This window comes from Loxodonta africana, chromosome 3 (assembly GCF_030014295.1).
Source record: "Loxodonta africana isolate mLoxAfr1 chromosome 3, mLoxAfr1.hap2, whole genome shotgun sequence".
Taxonomy (NCBI): domain Eukaryota; kingdom Metazoa; phylum Chordata; class Mammalia; order Proboscidea; family Elephantidae; genus Loxodonta; species Loxodonta africana.
Genome location: NC_087344.1, coordinates 61,789,579 through 61,812,039, shown reverse-complemented (window position 1 = coordinate 61,812,039; position 22,461 = coordinate 61,789,579). Strand labels below are relative to the sequence as shown.

Below are 22,461 nucleotides of genomic sequence, written 5' to 3'. Positions count from 1 at the left end.
GTTAGCCAGGAACCCAGTGGAGGGAGCAGCATGACTTGTGGGCAGTTTGGGGACCCTGGAGAGAAGCAGTGAGAGCTGATACTGGGGTCTCGGCAGGCACAGGGTCACATAGAACACCGAGTGTCAGGCTCACCCACCTAAGCTCCAGGCCAGACGCCGGGTCAGATTTATGATTCTAAATGGAGAATGCTGCTGGTGGGGGGGGGGGGGGTGTGGGGAGGGGGAGGGGGGACAAAAGACGGAAGAGAACTAGTAAGGAAGAGGTAGTTAAAAAGAGGAGAGAAAAATAGGATGGTGGGGAGGGTGAGAAGGAGGATTCTAGAAATATTTAGGAGGCAGACTGGATACAGGGAATGAGGGGAAGGAGTCTGGATGACACTCAGATTATTTCAGCCGGGGTGATGGGTCCAGGGTGGACAACCTTGGGTGGTGGGTGGGAAAGAAAATGTTGGTTTCACTGTACAAATGGGGAAACTGAGCCAGAGAAGTGAAACACAGGTCAGGGGCTCAGGACCATGTGTCAGTGGGTGTTGAGGGGAATCCTTGAATCTCCCAACATACCCTCCTTGCTCCTGTGGGGAGGCTGCCAGGCTTAGAACCTGCATGCTTAGAACCTGCATGCTTAGTCCAGAGCTAAAGCTGAGCTGCAATTGTCAGAATCTCCTTCCCTCATAACTAGACTGACTCACCTCTGCAGGCTCTGGCTTCCTTATCTGTAAGGTGGAGAGGGCTGAGAAGTCGCTGAAGCAAAGGGCCTGGTTCACAGGGCTTTGAATCTTGCCAGACTGTTATATCTCAGTCTTCTTTGTGGCTTCCCTGCTCGGCTCCATCTCTAAATGCTAGTGTGTGAGCATTTTCTCTGCTCTCAGTTTCTGAAAACAGGACTTCTCAAACTTTAATGTGCACACAGATCACGTGTAGACCTTATTAAAATGATTAAGGAGGTCTAGGGATGGACCTGAAATTCACAGTTCTAACAAGCTCCCAGATGATGCCAATGCTGCTGGTCCATGGAGCATGCTTCAAGAAGCCCAGGCGATTGGCTTTACCAGTTTCCTACAAGCTCTCTCCCCAGAACCTAACTTCTAATTACAACCCTTATTTGACATCTCCATTGGGATATCTAAAAGGCATCTCCCACAAAACTCTAAAAATTTCCCCCAAACCTGCTCCTCCCTAGCTCTTCCCTATTTCAGTATCCAATTGCTCAAGTCAAAAATTTAGAAGATATCCTTGAATCTCCTTTTTCTCTGATTCTGTACATCCAAACTCCCAGCAAGCATATCCTGGCCCTGCCTGCTCCCCTCGCCCATCTCCTCTTTCACCACATTTTGTCTGGTTTACTGCAGTAGCTGCTGCTGGCCTGGTTAAACCTGGACCTCCTCTGTTCCCCTAGTCAATTGTCTATATGGCAGTCAGAATAATCTTTTTAAAAATGTAGATTTCAACTCTCATGGAACCCAGACTTTCTGGAGTCATTGAGGCTAGATGAGCCCCTGAAACTACTGCCCTGAGATCATCTTTAACCCTGAAACCATAAACCAAAAATAACCCCTGAAGCCTTCTTTAAACCAAACACAGTCTAGCTTAACTAGTGAAGAATGTCTGCAGTGAGCCTTGTATTCTTTTTTTAAAACCTTACTATATGGAATCAAATTGTTAACAGCAACTCAAAAGGTCAGATAGGAAGCTGAGAAAGAAATGAGTTTATGTCATTTGGGGAGAACAAATTGGAAAATGAGGGTACGAATGGCTGCATATTTGAAGAATGTTGTCAATGTCACTGTATTGAACACACAGAAACTGTTGAATTGGTGTATGTTCTGCCTTGTGTATTTTCAACAACAAAAAAATCATGTCATCTCCCTACTTAATTAAATTCCTTCCAGGGTGACTTTCATCTCACTTAGAGTTAAGCCCTAACTTTTTACCCAGACCTACAAAGCCCAGTATGACTGACCCTTGCCCTCCTTTCCAGCTTCACCTTGTGCAAAGCCCCTCGTCCTGAGGTTATGGCCACACTGGCCTCCTTTCTGGTTCTTGAGCATGGCCAACCTGTTTCCTCCTTTGGGGCCTTCACCCTGACTCTGCCCTCTGCCTCCTGGTCTTAGATTGGCTAGCTCCTTCTCACCACTCAGATCTCAGCTTCTCGGTCACCTCCCCAGAGAGGCCTTCCCTGACCACTTCATCTGAAGTCACTCTCCATCCCTCATCCCAATTTAACTCTCTGCACATGTCTTATCAGTAGCTGACATGGGTTTGCTAATTGTCCGTTTCCCCCACTAGGAGGTAAGACCCACATCTACCTGGTTCACCATTCTAACTCCAGCATCTGGAGCAGGGTCAGAAGACGTGTTCAAAAGATATTTGTTGCATTTAATTCCTTTGAGCCTCAGCTTCCCCATCTATAAAACAGGGACAATAATATAATAGCACTCACCACAACAGGGTTAAGATTAAATGAGATATACAAGTAACACCCAGGCCCAGTGCCTAGCTCTCAGTAACTGGTGGCTAATATTACCGTTACTGTTAGCAATACCATAACGGGACCCTTTGGCAGGAACGTGCTGGGCAGGACCAGCAGGATTCCCACACCCTCCCCAAATGACCTGCACTCCAAGCAGCTCGGCTAATTGGCCCTGGCCCATTTCTTATCGCTGCCAAAGTCCTCCACACCTGACAGCAGAGTGAAGGCAAGTTTGGGGATAGAAAGTGAAGGACAGTGAGTTTCAACTCAACTGTAAGTTTATTAGAAAGGCCATGGACAGATGAACCCTGAGTTACCAGCTGAGGAAGAAACAAAACACACCGAAACAAAAGCCCCTACCTCCCTTGGCCTGCCCCACTGGCCTCCTGTGAACTCTGTCCTGTGGCAGACCCCAACAGAAGTCAGCCAGAAAGTGCTTTCCTGATCCTCCCCCTGGGACAGCCCAACCTGACTGCAGGGGACCCACTGGCGGGGCTGATTCAGATGCTGGTGCCTGGAGCTGGCAGTCGGCGGGGCCTTGGTCCTCTCCTCTAGCAGGACATGGTTCCAGACCCCCCAGCAGAACAGAACGGAAAAGGAGCTGACTGGGGAGAGTGAGTTCTAGACAGCCAAAGGCTCTAGAAGGTGACGCTGGACTGCCTCGGGCTGCCTCGGAGGTGTGCAGATGGCTACAGACGGCCAATTGTGGGAGTCTCACCCACACAGAGCCCTAGCATGACTCAGTGCCCCTCCAGGGCTGCACTGGCTACTTCTGCTCCCAGAAAGGCAAATGGATCTTGTAAAAATCCATGGTGGTTGATGCCATTTTTTCCCTTAAAAAAAAAAAAGATAAGAGTTTGTACAGTGAATCAATTGCAACCAGCAGAGCCTGAGCCGAGAAGAGTCCATCCTGGGGAAGGAGAAGGCACTTCTCACGCCCCCACTGGGGGTGATCTGGGCTGGCTGCTTCCTGGGCCCCTCGGGGCTCCAGCTCCCTCTGGTCCTGTGACTCAGGCCTGCTCCCCTTGGGAAGTATGCTGCCTCCATTGAGCTAGCACCGCCCTGCGGCCTGGATGCGCTGGCCCCTCACAGGGTGGTGGACGGCAACTTCCTCACCCGCCGCTGGGCCAGGATAGATGATTCAATGGGCTTCAGCTGGGGAGTGGGCTTGGAGCTATTGAGTGCGGAGTACGTGGCTGCCATGGCTCCCTGGGAGGGAAGGTGGGAGATCAGTTAATCAGATGGGTGTGCTCCAGGGCCAGGCCAGCCCCTCCCTGTGTTCCAACCATCTCATCCCACTGTTAATCTAGCTTGGTGTTCCTTCGTGTTCTTTGGTCCTGGGGTCTTTCAAGGTCAGGGGCTGTCCCCCAGAGGACTGGGGGCACATGAGTACAGTGCTGACACTGCTGCATGGCAGATTAGGGCTCCCTGAGGGCAGGGCTGTGTCTTCTTTTCCTCTGTCCCACCTGATGGTGCCCAGCACACACACGGTATCCCTTGGCTCTACCATCCCAAGTCCCTGCCCATAGGAACCCTGGCTTGAGCCCCCAGATGCCCAGCAGCTAGGGGTGGCCATACCTTCACAAGCTGCAGGTCCTGGTGGGACAGCTGGCTCTGGGGTAGCTTGTCTTTCTGGGTGATCCATGGGTGCTGGAGGACCTGCTTAGCTGTGAGGCGCTGGTGGGGGTCCACGTGCAGCATCTTGGATACCAAGTCCTAGGGACACAATAGTTAAGGAGGTTGAGAGGTCAGTGGCAAAGCAGACAGCTGTGCCCCGCTGACAGGGAATGAGCATTTTCTGCCAAGACCTCTGCAGCAGTTGCTGTGATTCTCCAGTCTCCCCGAGCCCAGACAATGCATTCCCTTCTACGGGCCTCTGCTGCTGCAGAGACTTCTTCCTGGAATGCTCTTCTCTTTCTCCCTCACCTTCAAGAAGTTATCTGCTAAGGTAGTAGGGTTTTGGGTTGGGCAGACTTAGGTTCAAAAGTTGTCTCCTGCATTCATGAACTGAGTGCCCTGGGCAAGTTACTTCAACTCTCAAGCTTTACTTTTCCCTCTGAAAACAGGGACAATACTTGCTTTACAATGTTCATAAAGGGCTCAGCTCCAGTGCCTGGTACAGAGGTTCCCAAAAACTGGAAACTGTTGCTAATATTGAAAGCTCAAATGTCACCTCCCCTGAGAAGGCCTCTCTGCTTGGTGTAGTCAGTCACTCTGTTCTGTGCCTCTGTTGCCCGTAGCCCTGGCCAATAGGACCCTTCTCTGTGCTTGGCATCTCTGTTTCTTGTATGCAGGCTTGTATCTGCTACCACACCATGTTCCATGAGGCAGGGCCCATCACTGATGCTGCCCTCTGTTCCCCACATGAGGAAAGACTCAGTGACTGATCACTGAGTGACTAGCAAGGTGGGGGTAGGAGGTGGCTGATGGTCTCCCTGGGAATCTTCCACTCAGAGAAATAGAGCAATAGGGATTTGTAGAACATTCTCCTTGGAGAAATGAGGCCACCTGTTCATCAACTGCTGAAAGCCCTGAGATAGAACGCTGCATCCCCCTTCAATGAGCCTGGTCCAGGCCTCTGGACTCACCTTGGCTGTTTCTGAAACTGTGTTCCAGTTTCCCCCACTGAGGGTGAACTTCCCACTGCCGATCCGTGTCAGGATTTCCTCTGGTGTGTCACTGGGCCCGTTGGCAAATGGAGTGTATCTGGGAAAAGCCCATATGCGTAGCCTCAGCCTCAATTCTGACGGTGAGGGTGAGGGGTATATCTCCCCCTCAGAGTGGGTACTCCCAAGGGCAACATCTTCCTCCTCACGGTGGAGCTCCCCAAGGCAGGGCTATGTCCCTGTCCTCAGACCCTTCTGAGGGCAGGAGGAGGAGTAGGGGGTGGGGAAGGAAGCCCCGCTGAGACACTCACCCCGCTAGCATGGTATACAGCAGAATGCCCAGGCTCCAGATGTCACAGCCCTCATCGTAGCCCTGGCGCTTCAGCACCTGGCAGGGAGGTCAGTCTGAGAGGCAGTGGACAAGGGTCCCAACCACATGCTGGATCCTCCCTTGGGGCCTGGGCCAAGGCCAAGGAACTGGAGTCTTGGATCAGTGTGGGGCCTTTGGAAGGGGGCACAAGGACCCTGGTGCCAGACCCTTCACTCTGGCACCTGAGGATACTGGGCCACTCACCTCAGGGGCCACGAAGTTGGCTGTATAGCAAGGCGTCATGAGGAGCCCGTTCTCAGCCCGCAGTTGCTTGGCGAAGCCGAAGTCACAGATGCGCAGGCACTCGGGGTTCCCAGACTCATCCACGTACAGGATGTTGCTGGGCTTGAGGTCCCTGTGTACAACCTGGGGCAGAGGGCTGGGGTCAGTCCTCAATGTGGAGGGGCTGCTAGTGGTCCGGGTCACCGCCAGGGACAGGAAAGTTAGGAAGACAGGGCCCCAGGGAGGGGACAGATGGGCCAGAACCCAAAAGGAGGGGAAGGGGCTGAAACGGGAGCCACTGTGGTACTGGCACTGTCTCCTTGAAATCTCTATGTAGATGTCTATGAGGTACCTGTTCAAAACCGAATTCTTTATTTCTCCCCTCAGACCTGCTTGTCACACCTTACCTAATGGCAACTCCATCCTTCCTGTTGCTTAGACCAAAATCTTAGGGTCACTCTTTTTTTTTTTTTTTAATTGTGGTGAGTATATGTATATATATATTTGTCATTTCAACATTTTTTACAATTCAGTGACATTAATTACATTTATGTTATACAACCATTAGAGTCATTCTTGATTCCTTTTTTCCTCATATCCCTCAATCAATCCATCAGCAAACTCTGTTGACTCTACCATTAAAACAGATCCAGAGCCCAACCATCTCTCAGCCCCTCTGCTGGCAGCACTCTGGTCCCAGGCACTATCATCGCTCCCCTGGATTATGACAACCACCTCCAGGAAGTTTCTGCCCTCTCTTCCTACAGTCTATTCTCAACAAAGAAGTCAGATCATGTTACTCTCTGGCTCGAAACCCTCCAAGCCATCCCCTCTCAAGAGGAGAAGCCCTTACAGTGGCCTGTGTGGCCCTACCTGATTTCTCCACTGCCTCTTGTCCACATCTATTGCCCTCCCTAGTCTTCTGCCTCTCTCCCTTGCTCAGTTTGCTTCAGTCACACCAGCCTCTTTGCTCTTCCTTCAATGTGCCAAGAATAATCCTGCTTCAGGGTCTTTGCACTTGCTGTTCCCTCTTCTCTCAGACATCTGCCTGGCTCATTCTCTTGCTTCTTTCAGATCTCAGCTCAAACGTCACTTTATCAGTGAGGCCTTCCCTGACCATCCCATATGAAATAGCAACCACCCCTCAGTACTCCTTAGTCTCTTAGCCTGCTGTATTTTTATCCATAGCATTTACTACCACTTGACATAACATTTACCTATTTCTTTTCTGACTCTGCCCATTGGAATGTAAGCACCATGAGTGTTTTGCTCTTATGAGTGTTTGCTCACTGTATGCAAGCACTTATAATAGTACCTAGTATGTAGTAGGTACTCTATAAATGATTGTTGAATGAATAGATGAACAAAACCTACTGCTGAGACCGTAAGCACATGATTTTCCTCTGGACCTGTTTGCTCATCTCTAAGCTGAGGGAGCTGAATCACTCCACTTCTCACTCTCCTCTCTCCCTCTGTACGGTTCTAATCATGGTCACTCCTCTATTACCTATCGACAACTCTCAGATCTCTGACCCTAGCCCAGACCTTTTGTGAGTCAGCAACTGCTGGATGTCCCAAAGAGCCTCAGACTCAACACATCCCAGACTAAACTCATCATATTCTCCCCTCCTACATTTCCTTCTGTGAGCTAAGGGTGCCTCCTTGGGCATCTCTCAATTTCGCCTTCTCTCCCATCTCAATCCATTAGTACCAAGCCCCATCTATTCTGCTCTCACTTTGTAGCTTCAAACTCATAGATGCCTTAGCTCAGAGACCATTATTTCTTGCCTAAGTGACTGACAGGATGATTAAATCACATTACTCCTTGATCAAAAGCCTTCAATAGCTCCTTACTGCCTTCAAGACAAAGCCTAAAGTTCCCAGGCTCGGCCATCTGTTCCAGCCTCATTGTCCACCACCCTCCTTCAGGCGCCCTAAGCTCAGGCCACTGGGAACTCCTCCATAACCATACCATGTCTGTCTGGGGAACACCTGTTCCCCTCCAGCCACCAGCATAGGGCCTAGCACTGAGCAGGTGCTAAGTGAACATGTGTGCAATGAATGAATGGATTAGACCTCTGGAACACGTAGAGGCCTCGCAGGTTAGATGAGTTGAGTCTCGCAGGTTAGTTAGCTTTGTAGAGGTGATCCTCTCATAGTCCCAACTGAACCCCAACCCTTCCAGCAGCTGCCTCTGCAGTCTACTTCCACAGAGGGACGAGTGCCTGGCTGACGAGGAGGAAGGGGCTACACTGGCACAGTGGCCCCAGAGGCACACTAGAAATTGTACCTAAGTCCTGGAGAAGCCCCTTCCGCAGCATCTTCCCAGCCCCTTGGGCTCTCTCCTTCCTAATAAAACTGTATGGCCCAGGTCCCTGGAAATGTAGACTCTTCTGTTTTCCCCACAGAGGGCAGGCTTCCAGAGGTCAGGGTTACTCAGCGTGGTTGATGACACCAGCTACCCTGTACATGTGATCTTCCCCATTTATGCTTTCCTGGCTGTGATCTCATTACACCTCAGTAAGTGGGCAGGCAGGAATTACTGGCTCCATATACAGAGGAAACCGAGGCTCTGAAAAGAGAACTGACTTGTGTGTGGCAAGTTTTGATCTTAATTCCACAATCTTTCCAGTTTGGTGTGGCACCAGTGACGTTTTCTGGAGAGGGATATGGCAGTTTTCAACTTTTATCCTGCCCTAAGACAACACAAGAAAGCAACAAACTCCTATAGGTAACTGTGGCTCATCATGGCAGGTATCAGAATACTGGGATGGTGGGGCCGGCACAGCTTGAAAAGCCCCCCAGGTGTGTGGGTGGGGGAGGGAGAGCATATTCTCACACCTCACTGCACTGTAACAGGTTGGCCAAGGGACGAGTGAAGCCAGACTGCACAGGGCCCCATCTAAAGGGTGCAGCCATGACACAGTGCCAGCTGATAGTCACCACGGAGAGACTCGGGCCTAGTTTTTCAAAAGCAGCCAAATTACCAAAAAAAAAAAAAAAAAAAAAAACCCACACCTTGCAGGCCAAACAAAACATATCTATAGCCAAATGCAGCCACTGAGTCAAGAGCCTGTGACCTCCGGTTGCGATTTCAGGCGTGGTGTCAGGCAGGCCAGAGTGTGAATCCTGGCTTCACCATTAGTAGCTGTGTGGCCTTGGGTATGTCACTTAACCTCCCTAGCCCTCAGTTTTCTCATCTATAAAATGGGGCTGATAGGAGCTCAGCCCCCAGGATTATGGGCAACAGCTTATGAGTTAGTGCACTAGGGCTATTTGGCACAGGGCTTAGGAAACGGCTGGTGCTGTCACAGTAACTCCAGAACTGCAGGCAGCTGAGCCCCACCATCAAGCTGGATGTTGAGACAGAGTGAGTGCTTCTTAAGAAGCATTTAAAAATGAGGACAAGAAATTACTTCTCGTCCAAGGTAGCATCTAATCACATGCACAAGTTAAAAGCCCAGACTCTAGAGCCAGACTAGCTATGAGATTTCAGGCAAGTCACTTAAGCTCCCCGAGCTTCAGTTCCCTCACTTACAAAATTCACCAAATGACAGGATCCTTTTCATGGATTTGTTGGAACAATTAAATGAGTGAGTGTGTAAAGTGCTTAGAACCCTGACTGGCTGTGCTGTATGGTGTTAACTGCCAGCAGCAGCAGCATCTTTGCCATCATCAGCATCATCAGAATATGTATATTTAGGAGCCAGTGACCAGCCAAAAAAAAAGGTGAAGTTTTTGTGTGTGAATCATCTGGTTAAACAGAGAAGCCAAAGCCTGGGGCTGACTCTCTAGCGAGTTCATGGACTCAAAGGCTGTTCTCAAACTGGCACAATGGGATGGTAACTGAAACAATCAGGAGGGACTGTGGACGTAAAAGGGCTCCACATATTAAAGAACTCCTGCAAAGTAATATGAAAAAGGCAGACAATGCAATCAAAAATGGACAAAAGACTTGAACAGGCATTTCATAAAGAGGCTATCCAAACAGCCAATAAACACTCAAAGAGGTGTTCGACTTCATTAGCCAACAGATAAATGCAAATCAAAACCACAAGGAGATAGCACTTCACACTTACCAGAATGACTATGATTAAGGATGTGGAAAATACCAAGTGTTGGTAGGCACCAAAACCCTCAGACACTCCTGGTGGGAGGGTAAATTGACAAAACCATATTGGAAAACTGTTTGCCAATAGCTACTAAAGATGAACATGGGCATACACTATGACCCAGCAGTTCCACTCCTAAATATACTCCAAACATAAAAATGTACACATATTTACCAAAAGACAAATACAAGAATGTCACATCAGGATTTCTGTAATAGTCACAAACAGGTAACAACCCAATGACCATCAACAATAGAATGGACAATGAAATCATAGTCTGTTCACGTAGCAGAACACTCCACAGCAATGAGAAGGAGTAACTGCAGCCGCATACGACAGTATGGATCAATCTTAGAGACAACCCTGAGCAACAGAAGCCAGACACACAGCCAGCTGAGGATGGTTACCCGTCCGTGGAGGCAGGGACTGGAAGGCGCAGGAGGGGGCTTTGGAGGAACTGGAAATGCTTCTTTTCTTGATCTGGGTGTTGTTTACATGGGTGTATTCACTTTTTGAAAACTTACTGACTTACTTGTACGTTATGATTTGTGCACTTTTCTGCGTTTGTCATACTTCAATCAAAAGATAACATTAAAACAAAAAGAGGCCCCAGTGGTGCCAGCTCCCTGGTCACCCTTCCCATCTCTCAGTTCCTGTGGGATTCCCAGCTTTTAGACCACAGCTACTGCTGATCGGCCCAGAGGATCTCCTTCCAGATACCTCAACAAGAAGAGCTTCCCCATTTCCTCATCATCTGCCCCTGGTATTTGGAAAGGGCCAGAAACTTTGGAGACTCATAGACTCTGGGCTTGGGGAAAGAGAAAAGCTCTTCCAACAACATCCCCACCAAGTGACTGTCCTTACCTAGAGCTTGCGTACCCCTGGTGGAGGGGGCTTACCACCTTCGGATGCAGCCCCCACTACAGCAGGTTCTTCCTTGCTTTGAGCCTCCGGTGACCCACTAGTAACTCATTGGTTCTGGCTCTTTCCTCCAAATCTGCTTGGGGCTAACTTTAACTAGTAGTCACTTGAGAACAAAACAGGGAAAGGAAACACATTTATTGACTGACCTGGATGTGTTTAAATATGAGTCTGTTTATACTGGCCATGGCAAAAAACAAAGCCACTTCAAACGTGACTGCTAAAAGCACATGTGGTAACCAAATTGAAGTTCTGGTTATGAGATAAAGCTCTTTTTGACAAAAGAATTCCCCCTAATACATTAGACAGAATTAGACACTGTCATTTTGCAAACCCTAATGAAATAATTGATCCAGGCAAAGAGCATCGAAGGATGAAACCATTAGATGAAAGTGCGACGAAGATCTTTTTTAATGAGGGGGTCAGGCTGTTACCACCAACATGACTAATGGGGGCAACGTGACATGGTGTGCTCACTGATAGAACACACTATGAAGCACCCTGCACCTCCTGTGAAGTGTTGTGAACCCTCCCCCACAAAAAAGTTGAAGCTGAATCTAATTAGGACTTTAGAGCAACTGGTAATTGACAAGACATACAGGCCAAAGAGGAGTGATTTAAATGATGCCACAAGGAAGCAGACAAACTTAGGATGGGCACGTTCCACACAACTGATCTCTTCACCAAGTCAGTGGCAGTTACAACAGGGGTCTTACAGGAGATACACGTTTAACAAAACTCTCCAAACTGTACACTTAGGATCCGTGCATTTCACTGTATGCAAAATATACACATAACAACAACAAGGACTATAATAACTGAACGAAATGTTTGGCCTTGAAGGGGTCCTGATTCCAATAAACTGATTGTAAAGACATTTTTGAGACACTAGCAGAAATATGTCTGTAGCCTGATACTACAAGTCAGATAGCATTTTGTTAGTTGCTATGAGAGAAATGTTCACCATTTTTAGAGCTGTAGACATAGGACTAAGAGGATGTGAGGTCTGGGACATGCTTTAAAATGCTTCAGTTACGGGCATTTATGGGCCACGTATCATCTGCAACTTCTTTTCAAACGTATCAGCCAAAAAATAAGATATATTTATAGACAGACAGACAGAGACAGAGAGTTATGGCAAATGTGGCAGACTGTTAACTTGATGAATTTGGTGAATCTAGAAGATAAATGGTTTTCATGGTACTATTCTTTTAGCTTTTCTGTAGGTTTGAACTTCTTCCTCAAGAAACAAGGGTGGTAAAAATCCTGACAATTTTCAATCTGGGTGATGGGCATATGGGGGTCCATTATACTATTCTTTATGGTTTTGCAGATGTTTAAAATTCTCTATAATAAAATATTTTAGAATGAGAGACATACATAGCAATGGTCTGGTCCTAGTTCCCCCTCTAACATTTATGAGGCATTTACCACAAGCCTGCATCGATCAGGTGCCTTCCTGGGTGCAGGACCTTGGTTCATCCTCACAACCGCCAAGTGAGGTGGCAGCTCTTGTTACCATGAGTTTGCAGATGAAGAAACGGCTCAGAGAGGTGAAGCGGCTTGCCCAACCTCACACAGGTAAGTGAAGAAGCCAGGACTTGGATGCAGACAGTCAGATTCCAGAGCCTGCATTCTTTTTTATTTCTCACTTTTTTTTTCTATTGTGGTGAAAATATACATAACAAAGCCTACACCAATTCAACAATTTCTACATGTATAATTCAGCGACAACGATCAGTCTTCAAGTTGCGACACCATTCTCACTATTCCTTTCCAAATTATTTTGCCACCATTAAACATAAACTCAATGCCCTGTTTCCCCCTCCCTTCCACCTCTGGTCACCACTAATAGTTTTTGGTTTCTATACCTCTGCTTAGTTCATGTAAGTGAGGTCATACAGGATTTGTCCTTTTGCAACTAATTTCATTCAGCATGATGTTTTCAAGGTTCCTTCATGTTGTGGCACGCATCCTGACACAGCCTGCATTCTTAACGCACACACTGTCTGACTAGAAGTGCCCTAAAACATCTCCTCAGGCAGACAAAAACTCACCCTAACTCTACCGCTTGTGACCTTAATTAATACACTACAATGACATCTCTACCTCCTTTCAGCTTCACTGACCTTGGCCCAAGCTGTTCAGCACTTCCTTACCTTGTATAACAAAGATCAGATTCCACTCCTTGGACCTATGCCTCTTTGACAGCACCTACTGTTTCCAGCAGCTTGTGCATCCACTCCTCTGCCCTAGCAGCAGAACCCACGGCCAAATTCACCTCCCTGAAACCCCACAGAGACCCTACAGCTCCCTCCACCCAAATCCCCCCGCCTGGCATTCTGGCTTCATCCTTCCTTGGCTGTGTGACCTTGGGCAAGTGACCTCATATCTCTGAACCTCAGTCTTTTTACCTGGAAAGTGGGGCCAATAATAATATCGACCTCATAGGGGTGTTATGAAAATCCAGTGACATAACGTAGAACTTAGAATGGTGCCTGGCACATAGCTGTTAGTTAATAAATGTTCTTTTCCCCAATTTTTGGCCTCATCCATCCCTTCTCCTTCCTTCCATCTCTTCTCTCAATCTCTCTCCCTTCCTTCCTTCCACTCATCCGTCTACCCCCCTCCCCACATGCCTGCCTGTTCTTCCATCCACTCATTTGTAGCCCCTGTTTGGCTGGGGGTTCTGCTGCCTACGCCAGCCCATGGTTCTTACATTCTGCTGATGGTAGGATCCTCGGTAGCATCCCCTCACCCCGTTCTTGCCCCAGACTTACCCCCTGTGAGTGCAGGTACTCCACAGTCTTGCTGATGGTGTACAGGACGAAGCTGGCCTCCCGCTCAGAGAAGAACTTTTGCCGCAGGATTTTGTCCAGCAGCTCCCCGCCCCGCATCAGCTCCGTCACCAGGTACACGTGTTTGCCATCATCGTACACCTGCCAGAGACTTCAGTCAAGCCTCCTCCCCTCCCCAGAGCGCCAGGCCCCTCCGTTGCCAGCTCACCAGCAGAATGACCCTGTCCAGGATGCTGGGGCCTTGGGACGTGTTCCGCTCTGTGCTTTAGTGACCCTGGCAGGCGCTCCCCTTTCTCAGCCTCTGTCCTGCCTGAGAAAGGGGTGGTGGCACTGGCACTGGCCCCTTAAGGGGCAGGAAAGCTCTCAGAGAATGCCCAAGTCTGGGCTGGAGAATCCTTGGGGTGTGGCCAGACCAGCGGGAACAAGGATCATCCTCCCTCTCCCCATGAGCCCTGGAAAGACGGTCAGAGGTCCAAGGAATAGAGCCCTGAGTCAAAAATCCTAGATGACTAAGTGCCCCAGTCCCCGCCCCAGTGTCAAGGACCTGCACTCACATCTTTCAGGGTGATGATGTTGGGATGCTGCCCGTACCGCAGGAGAATCTCGATTTCTTCCGAGGGGTCCCGCTTGCTCTTGTCAATGACCTGAAGAAGAGGACGTGCACATGGCAGTGACAGGACAGATTCCAAAGTTCCTCCCTGCCATGGAGTCCACACTGCAGGGCCCAGGGGTCTTAGCTGCACACCTTTCACCAATCCACAGAGCCTTGGGCACCAACCCTCCCTGCAAAAGGACCTGGCTATACTGGCTTCACCACCAGCCCCACCCAAGCAAGACATGGTTGGGAGGCCCACCTTGACGGCATACTCCATATTGGTGGCCTTGTGCACACAGCGCTGACACACAGAGTAGGAGCCCACACCAATCGTCTCCTTTACCACGTAGCCATCACTAAAAACCAAGTTCTTCCCGTGGAGTTGCTGAAGGAGAGCAAGAGTGGAGGTTGACCCCTGCTCCACAATGCCAGTGGTTATCTCCCAGTGCCCAAGGTCTTGGTACAGAGGAGATGGTAACAAGGAAGAGCCAGGAGGCCTCAGGTACAGCACTGGCTGTGTGACCTTGGGCAAGAAGCTGCCCCTCTTTGAGCCTCAGTTTCCTACTATGTGCTGGGCAGACTCACTGGCTCCCAGCCAGTCTGGGCTGCAGTCTGTGGTCAGAGGGTAGTGAAAGGTGCTGGTAACACAGCCGCAACACACACATCAAGAGGTTTGTAGTTGAGAGGAGCCCGGGCAGCCCTGGGAGGGACACGACACCCTGAGTCAGATCCTAGCTCTGCCACTTACTGCGGCCTTGGCTGCGCTGCCTCCTCCTTCTAGGGTGTCACAGCCCACCTCATAGGGTATAGGGTGTCTCAAGGTTCTGAGGCATTAAAATAGCAAATGTTTATATATGGTGCTTAGTGTGTGCTACGCACTATTCTAAGTACTTTTCACAGGTAACCGCATGTCCTGTTTGCCTTGGACAGTCCTGGTTTAGGTCTGTTGTCCCAGTAGTCATCTGGTTTAACATCTGTCCTAGACAAAGACACCCCAGTTGGAGACTAAACTATGCAGTCACCTTAACTTTACACATATTAACTCATGTAATCCTCGCAACAACCTTATGAAGAAGGGCTCTATCATTACCCCCATTTTACAGATGAGATAAGGGAGGCATCAAAAGAGAATAAGTGGCTCATCCAGGGTCCCTTACTTTGTAAGCTCAGAACCCAGGCAACAAGCTCCAGGGCCTACATTCTTGCCTCTCAACTTTCAATTCTCCATGGAGCAGTGACAATGTACAAGTAGGGGACAGGTGAGGAGACATGGGCCCCCTACCACTAATCCCCCCTCAGGGCCCTGTCAGCCACCCGCTCCCTACCACCCTGGGGACCCCTGGTCCTGTGCCAGGAACTATATATCCATATGGTCACCCAGTTGTCAGAACCACCATGTGAGGTAGACACTATTGCCTCTGTTTTACAAATGGGGAAACAGCCTCAGAAAGGTTGGAGGATCTACTGGCCATAGAGTGGCATCAGGGTTTACACCAGGGTTTGAACAGAGCCTGTGTTCTCAGCTGTTCTGGCTTGTGGCTTCATGGTGAAAGAGGACAACTGAGCAGCAGTCCCTTGCCCCCCTTACCTGGACCACTGAGTGCAGTGGTGCCTGCGTGGCCCGAGGCTTGCCGTCGTCCTCCATCAGGCCGGTGGCCACGAAGCTGAAGCCACGGAACAGCTGATGGGCGCCAGCACTAGGGGGGATACCCGGGGAGTCTGTAGGGGCGAGACAGGGATGGGAACCTGAGAAGATGTCCCTAAACCTGAGGCAGCCCAGCAAATGGCTGTGGTGGAACCTGGGCAGGGCTCATCTGCCCCAGGCCTGTGGGCACATGTGTATGTGTGTTTAGACCAGCCCAGGCTTGACACACCAGGCACACGAAGGCCTCCAGGCCAGGCCCAGACATTTCAGCTCTTGCTGGAGCCTCCATGTCTCAGGTGTGCTGCCCCTTCAGATCAGTCCTCTGGGTGGAAGCCAAAGGGAAGGTTCCAGCCACAAATCTGACCACACTGCCACCCTGCTTGCACCTTCAAATGCTCCCCTCTGCCCTCAGGATTAAGCCCAACTCCTTGGCCTGGCAACTGAGGTCCTTGTGATCCGGTCCCTGCTGACCTCTTAGCATCCTCTCCCCACATCCCACAGTTCAGCCACATTGGACTTTTCAGTTCCTTAAAGGAAGGGGTCTCTGAGCCACTGTACATGCCGTTCCCTCTAATCAGATAATCTACTCCTTGTTCACCCCCTAAGGCTCAGCGTATACATCTCGTCCTCTGAGAAGCCTTGCCTGACGCTGCTGCTCTGGCTCCTCGCCCCTATGGCTGCACCTGTCACGCTGCCCAGGCACTGCTCTCATGCTTCTGTCCTGTTCACCATCACTCTCCTCACACCTGGTACACAGAAATGACCAGTACCTATTTTTCAGATCAATGAATAAAGATGATACAGCCTGCTTCAGAAGTGTTGAGCGCCCTGTCAACAGAGATGTGCATGACGCAGTGAAAAGCATCCTTCTGCTAAAACCTGTCCTTCCCAGAACGAGCACCTAATAGCTGGTTTAAAAAGTTATGATTTACTGAGCTCCCTTCCAGAAGCCCATCACTGACTCCCCGCAGCAGCCCCAGGAAATGAGTGGGCCTGTGGCTGTGCCCATGTTCCAGATGAGCACACTGAGGCCCAGCAGTCAGACCAGCTAAAGCCAGTTCCTACACTTGCCCCTGACCTGTGGGCGCTGCCATCTCTGCTCTCCAGACTGTCCCCACCACGCAGATTTGCTGGGTCAGATTCTTTAGCCTTGACGTGAGTATGAGCCTGATGTGCCTGGTCTTCCCAGTGGGATGAAAGGTGCCCAGGGCAGGAGTCCTGACTTTTCTAGTGTGGCCTCACCCACCCACTCACCCCTACTCCCTCACTCAGACACAAAGAGGCCCACAGGCCCCTGGAGTGGGAGAGACTGGCAGAGTGAGACCGGGACAAAGAGAGTCCCACAGAGCCAGAAACTCACCCGCCTGCCTGCCCACACACCTGGGCCAGCCAGAGTCTCTGACCAGCCCTGCGTTCCAAGGTACCCCAAGCTCCCTGCTTCCCTCCTGCACCAGCCCAAGACAAACTCAGATAAGGTACGTACCCTTGGGCGTGCGGGATGTGAACTCTGTGTCAAAGTAGAAGGTGTCATCGGGTTGAGCCACTGCTGGCTTGAAGGGTGGCTTGATCTCGCGACGGTACAGCTTCTGCAAGGCAGGGCAGGTGCTCAGGTCACCTCGGGCATCCCCACAGCCTGCCAGGAGCCCACATAGGAGGAGGTAGCAGGTCTGGAGCACAGGCTACAATGCCCAGCAGACAGGGGCATATACCTTGCCCTCCAGGAGGCCCAGCCCTTGCCTCTAAGACCATTCTGTCACCTTCTGCTCCAGCATCCAAAGCCCTAGTTGGCAGAAGTCCCCTCCCACCACCCTTCCTGACCCCACTGAAGCTTTGGCCAGGGCCCTGGGGTGAACGGACACACTCACATTCCAGTCAATGGTGGAGTAGAAGACGTGCCGCTTGATCTCCTCTGCCCCGTCGGGGCCAGAGCCTGCAAGAGACCAGATGAGGGGCCTGCCTATGGACAGCCCCCCAGACACTGCCCTGCCTGCCAAGTGGCCTCACAGTAGGCTGGAGCAGGGAGGGAGGAAGGGGTTTCCCTGCCCTAAATTCACTCAGCCATGGCCCCAACTACTGTTGCCTACTGTTTCTACTTTCTAGGGCCCCTTATGATCAAGCTGCAATGTATTAATGGGAGAAGGAAGGCCCAGAGATGCTAGGTAACTTGTCCAAGGCCATACAGTCAGGACAGAGGCTGGACTTGCTCTGAGATCTCCAGGGGCCCCCACACCTTACCCAACCCTGGCCTCATCACTGTTAGTCTTATTCCATTGCTCTTTAACCATGAAACAGGCTCTTACTCCGTTCGACCTCAGGGGCCTGGACTGAATCTTATAAATCCTGTCACGGTCCAGGTGAACCCAGGACCAAGTAAGCCAGCAGGTATTGAGCGCCCACTACATGCCAGGCATGTTCATGTGGTTTCATTTAATCAACACAGCCCCGCGAGCTAGCTTGGGATCAGCATCTTCAACTGAAACAAAGAAGCTAGGGTTCAGGGAGGTGAAGTCACCTGCCTGAGGTCACTCACTTCATAAACAGCATTCATTCATTTGACAAATACTTACAGAGGGCCTACTGTGTGCCAGCCAGTGGGACCCAATATATGGCCGCAAATGGGACCTGGGCCTCTCTGACCCCTGAGCTCACTGCGTTTCTCTTGCACCAGCAGCCTTGGCAGAGAAGCTGTGTGGGGGCTCTGTCCTTGTCCCCAGGGAGAGTGGGAATGACTCAGTTCCTGCCTTCCCCCTACACACAGGTCACCCTCCCAACTCTATACATGGAGCCAGAAAGCAGGGTAGCCGGCGGCATTGTCTACTCACACAAAGGACAACAGCCCCTTTCAGCCCCAGATGTGGCCCCACGGCTGAGGTTACAGCTGTACCCTGCTCCCTACCACCACGTCACCTCCCAAGCTGGGGCTGCTTACCGAGCCGGTTGGCAGGATTCCGCTTGAACAGGGCCCTCAGGAGGCTCTGGGCTTCTGTGCTCAGAAACTGGGGCATGCCTAGCTTTGCCCTGAAACAGCCCCCGGGTCTCATGAGGGCTGAGGCCCACCCCAGAGGGCCCATCTCCCCTCCCTCTCTCCATCCAGGTCTAGTCTCCAGACAAGCCATCCACTAATCCACCTCCCAAAGGCTTCAGGGGTCCCCTCCCACAGGTCTGGTAGATGAAAAGGGGGCCCTGGAAAGCATGATGCTTAGCCCAGAGGAGGTCAGTCACTAAAGAGGGGACTTGAAGCAGGTACAGGGTATTACTATGTCCCCCTGGGGTGGGAGAGGACCCTAAGGTGCCAGGGAAGGGCTGGTGCTTACTTTAGAATCAGTGTCATGGTCTCCTTCCGGTCCTTCCCCTGGAAGGGCAGGGAGCCCGTCAGCATCTCAAACTGCCGAGGACAAGGGTCTATTCAGGCTCCAGTCCCTGTTGCCCATTCCCCCAGTCTCCTTTCCCAGCGGTACCCTCTAGGCCACTCTGTTCCATTCCCAGCATTCTTGCTGACCTATTGGGGCTACAAGCCCACCTGGAGCAAGACATGTATCTGTCCTTCTCCCTTCTGCCAGCCCAGACCACAGGGAGCAGCACTAGGGGCCCCAGGCTGGGGAGAAGACCAGTTTCAGGTCAGGAGTACAGCAGGTGGAGGCAAGCCTTGGATCCTTCCAAGGAAGGGAACTGCAGCTGGGTGAGGATGAGACCCGTGTGGGTGTGAGAGGAAAGGGGAGAGCCTTAGAGACCATCAACTCTCTTAATGTACAGCTGAGTAAACTGAGGCCCCAGGCTGGGCTGGATCCTTCACTCCTGCCTGGGTGCTCACCATCAACACCCCATAGGACCACCAGTCTGCACTGTGGGTGTGGCCTTGGCGGTTGACGACCTCGGGGGCCATGTATTCCACTGTCCCGCAGAAGGAGTAGGCCTTCTTCTCATGGTCAATGGCCTCCTTGCTCAGGCCGAAGTCTGCATCAAGGAGGGCAAGAGGACACATCATTGGGGACTTCTGCTTTCCTCACTGCCAACCATCTCAAACCCAACTGTCTGTCCAGAGGCTGAGGGCATCACCCCACGACACTCAGGAGGAAGCTGAGGTCCAGGGAGGTTAGGCGACTTGCCTGAGGTTACAGAGCCAGCAAAGCAGGGAGCTGGGATCAAACTCAGGGTGTTCCAAGTCTGTGGCCTGGGCTTGTGACCACTTCCCAAGGCCTGGCACAGCTTCTCAGGAGGGATGGATGAGCCCTTTGCACTCAGCCCAGACCCATCAGCAGTCCACTCTGCCCTCCCCCTGGGGCCCACGGGGGTAGGTGCCCCCACTCACCAGTTAGTTTGATGTGGCCCTCCTCATCCAGAAGAATGCTGTAATGGAGAGATAGAAGTTAGGGCACCGTGGGGGCTGTGGGTGCTGGGCTGGCCTAGAGACGGTGTCCTGCTCAGATCTGTCTGATGAATGGGCAGGTGGAGTAGCAGGATGGTGGCAGCAGGCCTACCTTGGTGGGGAGCTACATAATCACTACTGCTGCCATCACCAAGTGTCATGGAAGTGTGTGACCTACGTTTTCTGCTAATCCTTGAAACAACTACATGAGGTAGGTACTATTATGATCCCATTTTAATGATGGGGAAACTAAAGCTCAGGGAGGTTAAGTAACTCCTCACAGTCATAGAGCTAGTAGGTAGTAAAGACAGAACTTTAATTCAGGTCAGCCTAACCCCTAAGCCAGATCTCATTCCACTTAACCACCTGCTCCTTGCCCTTAAGTTTTCATCCAAGGGTATTCAGATGTTAAGAAAAATTCTAGAGAGGGCCATATCTAACCAAAGGAATGAGCTTTAATGGTAGCATTTCAGATATCACACTGGATTAGCAAAAAAAGGAAGGTGCCACACCTGTATGGATGATGCCTGGCACTTGGAAATGGCAGTACTAGTGATTATGCAGCCATATCCCCCAAAGGCGAACCTGCTGCCACCACCCCACTCCACCTACCCACTCATCAGGCAGCCCCAAAGGGGGGGACGTTCTTGGGGAGAGCTGTGGCCACCTGCATCAGAGTGGCCCTGTCCTAGAAGAGGCCCCAGGGCCTGTCTCTGTACTCTCTGGGGGGGCCAGGGTGGGGCTGGGGGCCTCACTCACTTCTCCGGCTTGAGGTCTCTGTAGATAATCCCCAGACTGTGCAGGTGGTCCAGGCCCAAAGCCAGCTCGGCCAGGTAGAACTTCACATCCTCCTCTGTGAACATAACCTGCAACAGGCAGGAGGGGGCTTCGGCTGGGACCTCCCTCTTCCTCAGGAGCTGGAACACTGGGCAGTTAGCAGGTTCTTTGTCCTGAGGGTCCACCTTGGGGAGGACCCTTGGGGAGCCCAGTGCCATATGTCCTCCGCTTTATAAAGGGGTTTTGAAGTATGAAATGACTAATATACAAGTCATTCATTGTGACATTGTTTGGAATAGCAAAAGGTTGGCAACAGCCCAAGGGTCCAGCAGTAGAAGACTGGAATAAACTGTTTCTCCTCCACATAATGGAGCGCTATGCAACCATAAACGGAACAAGGAGTTTCTCCTTGTTCTGATACAGAACGATTTCCAAGATACACTGTCAAACGGAAAAAACAAGGTACAGGACAGTGTACACAGAATGAAACTTTTTATGTAAGAAAATGGGGGTCAAGATTCGGAACATATTTCAGATTTGTTTGTATTTGCCAAAGAAACATGGGAAGGTTAAACAAGAAACCAATAAAAATGTTTACCTATGGGGGAGGAGAGGGGCTGGGATATGAGCAAGACTTCTCGATGAATATTTTTCTTTTGAATCATGTAAATGTATTACCTATTCAAGCATTAAAATAAAATTTTAAGAATTAAAAAAAGAAAAGATTGGTTCTCCTTAAAGTTTGAGTTGTATTAACGGTCCCATTTTTTATATCTGGCTCAAACCCTTTTATATTAGTTCAAAATCCTTTTAGTTAACAAGCGGGACAAAAACAAAGTTTCTAGCCTTCTGGGTGCATCTGAGCTTCTCCCTCATCCTCACGGCCCTGCCCAGGGCAGCCCTGGGAAAACAGAGGTAGAGAGATGAGAGCCACCCCTAACTCCCTGGAGTCAGGTTAGCATCAGAATCCAGGGCCTGACCTCTACAGCCCACCTTGGGGGAACTCTCAGAAGCTTTACCAGAGCTCTGTCCCAGGGTGGGTGATATTTCCAGGTTGAGGGACTGCTAGGCAGGCCTGCGTGGTCCCAGATCCTGGCCACGTTGCTTGCCCTGGGATGGGAGGCCTGGTTCTCTCCACAGCTCCATTCTAGGGTCCTCTGGTAGGGGGGTGCTGGCTCACCTCCTTAGAGAGCCGTGTGAAGAGGTCTCCGCCACGCAGGAAGTCCAGAATGAGATAGAGCTTGCCCTCGGTCTGGAAGGCTGGGGAGAGGGGAAGATGCAATGGTAGAGCCAGCTAGGCTCTGGAACCTACTCCCCTGCCTCCTCCCGCTCTCTTGGCCTGCTTGGTGGGAGGTGCCATAAGGTACAGGGAAGGCAGCACCCCAGAGGCAAGGGTGAAGGCTGGTGAGCAGGGCAGGTAGGTCTGTGGTCTCACCGTAGTGCAGCTTCACCACAAATGGGTGGTTGACGTCAGCCAGGATGTCTCTCTCCATCTTGGTCCGGACCCGGTCACGGACTGGCCAGAGGAGAAAGGCCGTCACGCTAGAGCCCTCCCAGTAGTCCAGCCACCCACATAGCC

The 22,461-nt window shown here is 50.9% G+C and overlaps 1 protein-coding gene across 4 annotated transcripts in view; it reads right to left on the bottom strand.

Moving 5' to 3' along the window:
• Positions 1–255: 255 nt before the first annotated feature.
• RPS6KA1 (ribosomal protein S6 kinase A1) overlaps positions 256–22,461 on the bottom strand; it is a 40,449-nt gene continuing 18,243 nt past the window's right edge. For 2 of the 4 annotated variants that reach the window (XM_064281538.1, XM_064281535.1), the window contains exons 4-21: positions 22,318–22,398; positions 22,063–22,142; positions 20,865–20,971; positions 20,049–20,086; positions 19,551–19,693; positions 19,054–19,124; positions 18,669–18,757; positions 17,605–17,669; positions 17,223–17,325; positions 15,683–15,813; positions 14,354–14,479; positions 14,054–14,143; positions 13,482–13,640; positions 5,651–5,812; positions 5,388–5,464; positions 5,059–5,176; positions 4,049–4,186; positions 258–3,679 (exon numbers count right to left, since the gene is read on the bottom strand). In XM_064281538.1, coding sequence (XP_064137608.1) covers positions 3,557–3,679; positions 4,049–4,186; positions 5,059–5,176; positions 5,388–5,464; positions 5,651–5,812; positions 13,482–13,640; positions 14,054–14,143; positions 14,354–14,479; positions 15,683–15,813; positions 17,223–17,325; positions 17,605–17,669; positions 18,669–18,757; positions 19,054–19,124; positions 19,551–19,693; positions 20,049–20,086; positions 20,865–20,971; positions 22,063–22,142; positions 22,318–22,398 — 1,901 coding nt within the window. In that variant the 3' untranslated portion in view covers positions 258–3,556. Of the gene's footprint in view, positions 3,680–4,048; positions 4,187–5,058; positions 5,177–5,387; positions 5,465–5,650; positions 5,813–13,481; positions 13,641–14,053; positions 14,144–14,353; positions 14,480–15,682; positions 15,814–17,222; positions 17,326–17,604; positions 17,670–18,668; positions 18,758–19,053; positions 19,125–19,550; positions 19,694–20,048; positions 20,087–20,864; positions 20,972–22,062; positions 22,143–22,317; positions 22,399–22,461 lie in introns of all 4 variants that reach the window. The other 2 variants (XM_064281537.1, XM_064281539.1) reach the window with 2 other exon arrangements.